General features: G+C 34.5%; 1 protein-coding gene across 1 annotated transcript in view; it reads right to left on the bottom strand.

The window, feature by feature from the left end:
- The window catches only part of SI (sucrase-isomaltase), a 98,156-nt gene extending 88,051 nt beyond the window's left edge, over nt 1-10,105 (bottom strand). The window contains exons 1-4 of the mRNA XM_059921971.1: nt 9,988-10,105; nt 8,610-8,746; nt 6,864-6,981; nt 6,461-6,570 (exon numbers count right to left, since the gene is read on the bottom strand). Coding sequence (XP_059777954.1) covers nt 6,461-6,570; nt 6,864-6,981; nt 8,610-8,746; nt 9,988-10,105 — 483 coding nt within the window. The remainder of the gene's footprint in view (nt 1-6,460; nt 6,571-6,863; nt 6,982-8,609; nt 8,747-9,987) is intronic.
- Nucleotides 10,106-10,726: the final 621 nt, after the last annotated feature.

The following is a 10,726-nucleotide window of genomic DNA, read 5'->3' on the forward strand; positions in this document are numbered from 1 at the left end:
ATTCTTGAATACTGGGTTTTTGTAATTTAATTATCCTTGTTACATTTCAGTGATCACCTGCTTAAAAATCCTGCAAGAATTTTGTTTAAAATAAAATCTTAATTTTTGTGAAATTGTGGCTAAAAGGTAATGTACAAAGGATATAGTGTTTTCACTGCCAAATCCAAAAGACGATACTAATAAACTACTTGGTAAAAAAACAGCAGAAATTAGTTTCTTTAAAATCATGACTAGAGCACTCCCTCTTGTGAGAGCACTGGAATCATAACTAACTAATGAATAGTCATTAGCAGGAAGACATTGGAACTCACCAAAAAAATACCCGACATCCAAAGACAAAGGAGAAGCTGCAGTGAGATGGTAGGAGGGGTGCAATCACAATAAAAATCATATCCCATAAGCACTGGGTGGGTGACTCACAAACTGGAGAACAATTATACCACAGAAGTCTACCCACTAGAGTGAAGGTTCTGAGCCCTACATCAGGCTCCTGAGCCTAAGGGTCTGGCAATGTGATGAGGAATTCCCAGAGAATCAGACATTGGAAGCTAGCGGGATTTGATTGCAGGACTTCAACAGGACTGAGGGAAACAGAGACTCTACTCTTGGAGGGCACAAACAAAGTAGTGTGCACATCAGGACCCAGGGGAAAGGAGCAGTGACCCCATAGGAGACTGAACCAGACCTACCTGCTGGTTTGGAGGGTCTCCTGCAGAGGCAGGGGGTGACTGTAGCTCACCATGGGGACAAGGACACTGGCAGCAGAAGTTCTGGGAAGTACTCCTTGGCATGAGCCCTCCCAGAGTCTGCCATTAGCCCCACCAAAGAGCCTGTAGCCTCCAGTTCTCAGTCACTTCAGGCCAAACAACCAACAGGGAGGGAACTCAGCCCCATCTACCAGCAGACAAGTGGATTAAAGTTTTGCTGAACTCTGCCTACCAGAGTAAAACCTAGTTCTACCCACCACCAGTCTCTCCCATCAGGAAGCTTGCACAAGCCTCCTAGACGGCCTCATCCACCAGAAGGCAGACAGAAGAAAGAAACAAAAAGAACTACAATCCTGCCGCCTGTGGAAGGAAAACCACATTCACAGAAAGAGAGACAAAATGAAAAGGCAGAGGACTATGTACAAGATGAAGGAACAAGATAAAAACCCAGATAAACGCTAAATAAAGTGGAGATAGGCAACCTTCCAGAAAAAGAATTCACAATAATGATAGGGAAGATGATCCAGGACCTTGGAAAGAGAATGGAGGCAAAGATTGAGAAGTGCAAGAAATGTTTAACAAAGACCTAGAGGAATTAAAGAACAAACAGACATAGATGAACAATACAATAACTGAAATGAAAAATACACTAGAAGGAATCAATAGCAGAATAACTGAGGCAGAAGAACGGATAAGTTACCTGGAAGACAGAATGGTAGACTGCACTGCCATGGAACAGAATAGAGAAAAAAGAATGACAAGAAATGAAGAGAGCCTAAGAGACATCTGGGACAATATAAAATGCACCAACATTTGCAATATAGGGGTCCCAGAAGGAGAAGAGAGAGAGAAAGGACCCGAGAAACTATTTGAAGAGATTATAGTCAAAAACTTCCCTAACATGGGAAAGGAAATAGTCACCCAAGTCCAGGAAGTGCAGAGAGTCCCAGGCAGGATAAACCCAAGGAGAAACCAGCCGAGACACATAGTAATCAAAGTGGCAAAAATTAAAGGAAAAGAAAAACTATTAAAAGCAACAAGGGAAAAATGACAACTATCATACAAGGGAAATCCCATAAGGTTAACAGCTAATTTCTTAGCAGAAACTCTACAAGCCAGAAGGGAGTGGCATGATATATTTAAAGTGATGAAAGGAAAGAACCTACAACCAAGATTACTCTACCCGGCAAGGATCTCATTCAGATTCGATGGAGATATCAAAGCTTTACAGACAAGCAAAAGCTAAGAGAATTCAGCACCACCAAACCAGCTCTACCACAAATGCCAAAGGAACTTTTCTAACTGGGAAACACAAGAGAAGAAAAAGACCTACAAAACAAACCCAAAACAATTAAGAAAATGGTAACAGGAACATACATATTGATAATTACCTTAAATGTGTATGGATTAAATGCTCTAACCAAAAGACACAGGTTCACTGAATGGATACAAAAACAAGACACATATATATGCTGTCTACAAGAGACCCACTTCAGACCTAGGGACACATACAGACTGAAAGTGAGGGGTTGGAAAAAGATATTCCATGCAAACGGAAATCAAAAGGAGTAGCAATACTCATATCAGATAAAATAGACTTTAAAATAGAGAATGTTACAAGAGACAAGGAAGGACACTACATAATGATCAAAGGATCAATCCAAGAAGAAGATGTAACAATTATAAATACATATGCACCCAACATAGCAGCACCTCAATAAATAAGGCAAATGCTAACAGCTATAAAAGAGGGAATTGGCAGTAACACAACAATAGTGGGGGACTTTAACACCTCACTTATACCAATGGACAGATCATCCAGACAGAAAATTAATAAGGAAACACAAGCTTTAAATGACACAATAGACCAGATAGATTTAACTGATATTTATAGGACATTCCATCCAAAAACAGCAGATTACACTTTCTTCTCAAGTGCGCATGGAACATTCTCCAGGATAGATCACATCTTGGGTCACAAATCAAGCCTCAGTAAATTTAAGAAAATTGAAATCATATCAAGCATGTTTTCTGACCACAATGCTATGAGATTAGAAATCAATTACAGGGACTAAAACGTAAAAAACACAAACACACGGAGGCTAAACAATATGTTGCTAAATAACCAAGAGATCACTGAAGATATCAAAGAGGAAATCAAAAAATATCTAGAGACAAATGACAATGAAAAAACGATGATCCAAAACTCATGGGATGCAGCAAAAGCAGTTCTAAGAGGGAAGTATATAGCAATACAATCTTACCTCAAGAAACAAGAAAAATCTCAAATAAACAGTCTAATCTACACCTAACGGAACCAGAGAAGGAAGACCAAACAAAACCCAAAGTTAGTAGAGGGAAAGAAATCATAAATATCAGAGCAGAAATAAATGAAATAGAAACAAAGAAAACAATAGCAAAGATCAATACAACTGAAAGCTGGTTCTTTGAGAAGATAAACAAAATTGATAAACCTTTAGCCAGACTCATCAAGAAAAAGAGGGAGAGGACTCAAATCAATAAAATTAGAAACGAAAAGGAGAAGTTACAATGGACACTGCAGAAATACAAACATCATAAGAGACTACTACAAGCAAATTTATGCCAATAAAATGGACAACCTGGAAGAAATGGACAAATTCTTAGAAAGCTATAAGCTTCCAAGACTGAACCAGGAAGAAATAGAAAATATGAACAGACCAATCACAAGCACTGAAATTGAAACTGTGATTAAAATCTTCCAACAAACAAAAGTCCAGGACCACATGGTTAAAGTGAATTCTATCAAACATTTAGAGAAGAGCTAACACCCGTCTTTCTCAAACTCTTCCAAAAAATCGCAGAGGAAGGAACACGCCCAAACTCATTCTACAAGGCCACCATCACCCTGATACCAAAACCAGACAGAGATACTACACAAAAAGAAAATGACACACCAACATCCCTGATGAATATAAATGCAAAAATCCTCAGCAAAATACTAGCAAACAGAATATAACAACTCATTAAAAGTATCATACACCATATCAAGTGGGATTTTTCCCCAGGATGAAAGAATTCTTCAATATACACAAATCAATCAATGTGATACACCATATTAACAAACTGATGAATAAAAAACATATGATCATCTCAGTAGATGCAGAGAAAGCTTTCGACAAAATTCAACACCCATTTATGATAAAAACCCTCCAGAAAGTAGGCATAGAGGGAACCTACCTCAACATAATAAAGGCCATATATGACAAACCCACAGCAAACATCATTCTCAATGGTGAAAAACTGAAAGCATTTCTTCTAAGATCAGGAACAAGACAAGGATGTCCACTTTCACCACTATTATTCAACATAGTTTTGGAAGTCCTAGCCATGGCAATCAGAGAAGAAAAAGAAACAAAAGGAATACAAATTGGAAAAGAAGTAGAACTGTCACTGTTTGTAGATGACATGATACTATACATAGAAAATCCTAAAGATGCCACCAGAAAACTGCTAGAGCTGATCAATGAATTTTGTAAAGTTGCAGGATACAAAATTAATGCACAGAAATCTCTTGCATTCCTATATACTAACAACGAAAAATCAGAAAGAGAAATTAAGGAAACACTTCCATTAATCATTGCAACAAAATGAATAAAATACCTAGGAATAAACCTACCTAAGGAAGTAAAAGACCTGAACTCAGAAAACTATAAGACACTGATGAAAGAAATCAAAGATGACACAAACAGATGGAGAGATATACCATGTTCTTGGATTGGAGGAATAAATATTGTGAAAATGACTATTCTACCTAAAGCAATCTACAGATTCAGTGCAATCCCTATCAAATTACCAAAAGCATTTTTTACAGAACTAGAACAAGAAAAATTTTAAATTTGTATGGACACAAAAGACCCCGAATAGCCAAAGCAATCTTGAGGGGAAAAACGGACCTGGAGGAATCAGACTCGCTGACTTCAGACTATACTACAAATCTATGGTAATCAAGACAATATGGTACTGGCACAAAAACAGATCAATGGAAAAGGATAGAAAGCCCAGAGATAAACCCACACACCTATGGTCAACTAATCTATGACAAAGGAGGCAAGGATATACAATGGTGAAAAGACAGTCTCTTCAATAAGTGGTGCTGAGAAGACTGGACAGCTACATGTAAAATAATGAAATTAGAACACCGTACACAAAAATAAACTCCTAATGGATTAAAGACCTAAATGTAACACCAGACACTATAAAACTCTTAGAGGAAAACAAAGGAACAACACTCTTTGACATAAATCACAGCAAGATTCTTTTTGACCCACCTCCTAGAGTAATGGAAATAAAAACAAAAATAAACAAATGGGACCTCATGAAACGTAAAAGCTTTTGCACAGCAAAGGAAACTATAAACAAAATATAATGACAACCCTCAGAATGGGAGATAACTTTTGCAAACAAATCAATGAACAAAGGATTAATCTCCAAAATATATAGACAGCTCATTCAGCTCAATAAAAATAAAAAACAACCCAATCAAAAAATGGGCAGAAGATCTAAACAGACATTTCTCCAAAGAAGACATACAGACGGCCAAGAGGCACATGAAAAGCTGCTCAACATCACAAATTATTAGAGAAATGCAAATCAAAACTACAGTGAGGTATCACCTCACACCACTTAGAATGGGCATCATCAGAAAATCTACAAACAACAAATGCTGGAGAGGGTGTGGAGAAAACACTCTTGCACTGTTGGTGGGAATGTAAATTGATACAGCCACTATGGAGAACAGTATGAAGGTTCCTTAAAAAACTAAAAATATAACTACCATATGACCCAGCAATCCCACTACTGGGCATATACCCAGAGGAAACCATAATTCAAAAAGACACATGCACCCCAATGTTCATTGCAGCACTATTTACAATAGCCAGGTCATGGAAGCAACCTAAATGCCCATCAACAGACAAATGGATAAAGAAGATGTGGTACACATATACAATGGAATATTACTCTCAGCCAAAGGAATGAAATTGGGTCATTTGTAGAGATGTGGATGGACCTAGAGACTGTCATACAGAGTGAAATAAGTCAGAAAGAGAAAAACAAATACTGTATATGAACGCATATATGTGTAATCTAGAAAAACAGTACAGATGAACCAGTGTGCAAGTCAGAAATAGAGACACAGATGTAGAGAACAAACGTATGGACACCAAGGGGGGAAAGCGGGGGTGGAGGGTTGTTGTGGTGGGATGAACTGGGAGATTTGGATTGATTTATATGCCCTAATATGTATAAAATAGATAACTAATAAGAACTTGATGTATAAAAAAAAATAAAATTCAAAAAAAAATCATGACTAGAATCATGACTATAAGTAATATCAGTAAAAAGAACTAGAGATTGTGTCACACTGATATAGAACAATTAACATCTTTCTCAAATTAAATTTTAAACTAATCTTTTATCACAGTCTTTAGTTAACAAAAATTACTAAAGTTTTTTGAGTGTTTATTATTCTCAGGACACTGTACCAAATATTTTACATTGACTATATTATTAAATTCTCCAAAAACTACTGCCAGAGAAAAATTTATGTTATATTTGAGTAGACCGTCTCAGAGAAGTGGAGTAGTGAGTCTAAACTAGTTTTTTGCTTTGGAATAAATATTTATTAAGAGGGAAATATCTTGTTGGGGTGAAAAGTATATTCATAACGTGTTTTATTAATAACTTTTCTTTAGAAATCTCAAAGACCAAACCTTGAACCGGAAACGCCTGGGTGTCTGACTTTGAGTTGTGAGGAGAACAGTGTTAATGTCATTTCCAAATAGTGTTGGTGAAGGTATCCTGTTTAATTTGGCTTCAAGTCCTTAAAGAAAGAAAAAAAGTTTGCATGAATTATGACTTTATTTACAAAGATTAATAAGTATTAAATATTTTCACATTTTCTAATTTTCTTGCCTGTCACATATAATGACTTTTTTTTTTCATTTGGAAGATACAATCATGCAAAAAATGTCCTCAATATACCAATTTGAACATTTTTGTCTACATATTTCCCATTTGATTTTATTTAAGATATCTTTCCAAAGAAAATTTTTAAATGTACTTTTTTCATTCAACTTAAAATATGTTGGATCATCATGATAGAACACTTCTCACCAGTATTTGTTGATGTTGTTCCCTCAGCATTATAGCCATGGTTATCTACGAAGAAGCACCAAGGAATAACAGAATTATTCCATGGCCTCCAGCAACAACCTCGAGCTGCACAAAGTGTCTGATAAAACATTTATTAAAGGAATCATGGGGTTAGTATTGTTGTCATATGGGTCAATCTCTATTTTTTAAACATACACTCATTCCAATAAATGTCTGAATGAATGTTTAAAAAAAAATCTTATTTCTTCAAATATATAATGTGCTAAAATATCATTTATTCTTTTGTTCCTTTCACTTGGAAGAAATGTAAATATTTGATAAATTGAATCAATTACACCCTATCAGAGACTGATGTTCTGAGTTGTGATTTATCAAATTTACATATCAATACACATTATTGTAAGCTCATGTTATTTTAAAGGTTCCTGCCCTCTGCATAATTACAGTCTATTCTGTTGTCATGTAGTCAATGCAGAAGAACTAAAATATTTATTGTGTACCAATTATGTATCAAGTTGCAAGTGAGGCTATAAAGATGAAGATATAGCCTTAAACTTAAGCCTACATAAAATGTTTAAGGTAGTTATTTCCAGAAAATTAGTAGTTCAATATGATTTAAACTAGTTTATGTGCCAGTTGTTGCAACATCCAATGAATAAAGTAAAATACTAAATTCTCAGTAATTTTATGATCTATATGGAAAGATTATATGAAGTGGAAGAAAAATTATATATGTTTATAGTAAAAGTTGAGTCACATGGTGCTGCTGTGTGTTAACATTGGTATAATCAAAAATCTATTTAATATTTAAATTTAATAGTGTGACATGTTTTCATAATTTGAATGCTTGTGAGCTTTTTCTTCTTGGCTATTTGCCTTGAAAAAAATGTTAAAAGCCTCCACTTTTACCAGCTGACAGTATACATGTTAACTTCTCTCCTATTTTTAACATCAAATTAAAATGACATCAGGTACACATACACACACGCGTGCACACATACACATGCAAATATGTATATTGCAAATGAGAGCAAATGGGAGCTGAGCATTTTGGAGGGTCATTACATAACAGAATCTAAAGTATGTGTGACTTTTTGATATAGACATTGCAAAATGGGAATACACACACACACACACACACACACACACACACACAAATTCACTCACTGACATTTTAATCCCACACAAGTTATGAAGACCAAGGGAGAGTCAACTAGGGTTATGTGAATCCATTCAGTTACACTTACTTTTCTCCATTTGAGCTCCTTCTCCCCAATTTCCAAATAATAAAAATAAATAATTTTTAAAAATTAGAAGAATCAACGTTACTTTGTTTTCCACAGACTATTCTTAATGTTATCATCACAAATACTTTAATAGAATGTAGATATCTTTCTCAAATGTTCTATATTGTCAAAGGTTATACATTTTTTTAAGAAGTAGATTGGAGAGGATAGAATTTCATGAAGATTTATAAATTTAACAATAGCTTGTTAAGCATGGGAAAATATTAACTTGTTAATTTTAATTGAAAGGAAGTACAGAAAAGCAAGCTCAGTAATTTCCATTATCTCTCATCTGCTCATACATAAATACAATAAAAAGAAATGCAGCCTAATTAATGGCTAGAGTTTTAAAAATATGGAATTGATCCAATATTAAATAATTATCTTAATATAATTATCTTAATATAATTATCATACTATATATCTATTCATACAAATATTAAAGACTTTTGTTGCAGACCTTTGTTGGAAATTGTTCTGGAATGCAGTTTATTCTCTCATTGATAAGATCATTTAGCACACTTGGACATTTTCCTGAACCAGGATACACAGTGGTTGTGTGAATGGTAGCAGGGGTTGAAGTAGAACCACTGACTTCTGGGAAAGAAAAAGGTCAATAAAAGAAAACATGGTTTTAAATTAATTTTTCAAATTTTCAAGTAACAAATACATTGAAAGTATTCATAAATGTATATATAATGAAAATTAACATAAACTTTGCATTAAAAAAACCCCACAAATTCAAGTCCTAGTCACCAAAAGGGAAAGATCTAAATGATATTTAAAACTGTCATAGCCCTGTTGACTGTTCCTTCAGAGAATCAAAATACATTCACAGGAGGTCTTGAGGTAGATTCAAAAGAAAACAAAATGTATATTCCCACTGTGCTTAAAAATTCTGTTTTAGAGATGAAGAAAGAAGGTGGAGAAACATCGATGGGGAAAGGATGTAGAGAAGGAGACAAGAATTAGAGCAGAAAAGAGAAGATTAAGAGGAAGAAGATACTTGAAGTGAATAGAAGAGAAAGCAGGGAATAGTAAAGAAAACTAAATCCCAGCTCTGTGTAATAAAGAGCGACTTTCTAGCAATCAGAGATGGGGAAGATAAATTTGATTGCTTCACAATGTAGCGAGATTTCAGTTTACTAAAAGAAGGTAAAACAAGAGACCAGAGGCAGCAGAAAATGCTAACTACAGTTAGATTAGAAGATAATTTGCAATATGTTTTCCAATTCTGATTTAGTCAAGACAGAATGACGAAGAAAGAAAAAGTAGATTAGGTGGATCAGAGTGGCATGTATCAACCTTAAATCAGGATAGAAATATTCAGAAAAAAAAAGATAAACGTTTCAAGCTTGTTTCATTCCTGCTACCTGTTTTTCTCATACAACGTCTCTCTTCTTAATAAAAAATTAAGCCTATGACAAAGAGATTATCCCCCTAAATTTCCCCCCCACCTCCCTGCAGGTGTCCGAAACCCAGAGCAAAACCCCACTAATGAGATTTCCTACTGGTTAGAAGAACCTCACTGGTAACTATAGATGATTATTCCACTGTTTATTAACATCCTGATCCTTTTGCCTCTTTGCTATTTCTTAAGGAACACAATATGGGGAAGGCCATTAATATCAAAGCACATAGATTCCTTAATTACAATGATGCTTCATTGAAAAACCTGCAATAAAATGGATAGAAAAAGTTGGAGTAATTGTGTAACTTACCTGAAGATCTTTCTTCATGCATTTCATCTCATATACATTACTTTTCAAAATCCATAATTATTATGGAGTAAACTTTATCTCAACCTCACTATAATAAGTATTTTCAATATTATTTACCTTCAACAGCAGGTGTGTTAGTTGCTAAAACAGCAACTAGGGCAATAGCTATTATTGTAACTATAGCAAAGAGGACAATCAGAGAGATTTCTAATCCAGTAAATTTCTTCCTTGCCATCTAAAGAAAGAAAAGGAATATATGTTTGAAATGTAGAATATACAACTACAATAAGTGACCATTATTAATATAAAATTATACACATTTGGTTTTTTTGTCTACTAAGCATAACACGAGCAGAGCAGCAGACAGCTCTATCAGTTTATAATCTAAAATAATACACATTGGCAAAAGTGTAAACAACACATGCAGTTTTAAGTAGAAAGAATGAATTAGTGATGCACATTATAGTAGTACACTAAAATGAAAATACAAAAGGAAAAAGATCTCCAAGTAGGTGCATCTTGCTCTCTCATTTTAGAACATTTTTTCAAGTCAAAGAAAGCTTATGCTTGCATTATGTTCCTTAATTCCACAACAATTGTATGAAGGAGATGCTGTTATTCACATTTTACTCATTAGGAACTTCAGGCTTAGAGAAAATGTTATTTTTTTCAAAGTCAAAAAATCCAGTTCTTCGTACTATAACTATTGCTCTCCAATTCCAACAGTGCTTTCTTATAAGGATATTGTGGAAAAGAATATAAATATAAATATGTGGTAAAGAAAATAAATATAATTCTATAAAAGAGTACAATATAAAACGTTATAAAAAATATATATACACCACACACACACACA

This window comes from Balaenoptera ricei, chromosome 4, assembly GCF_028023285.1.
Source record: "Balaenoptera ricei isolate mBalRic1 chromosome 4, mBalRic1.hap2, whole genome shotgun sequence".
Lineage (NCBI taxonomy): Eukaryota > Metazoa > Chordata > Mammalia > Artiodactyla > Balaenopteridae > Balaenoptera > Balaenoptera ricei.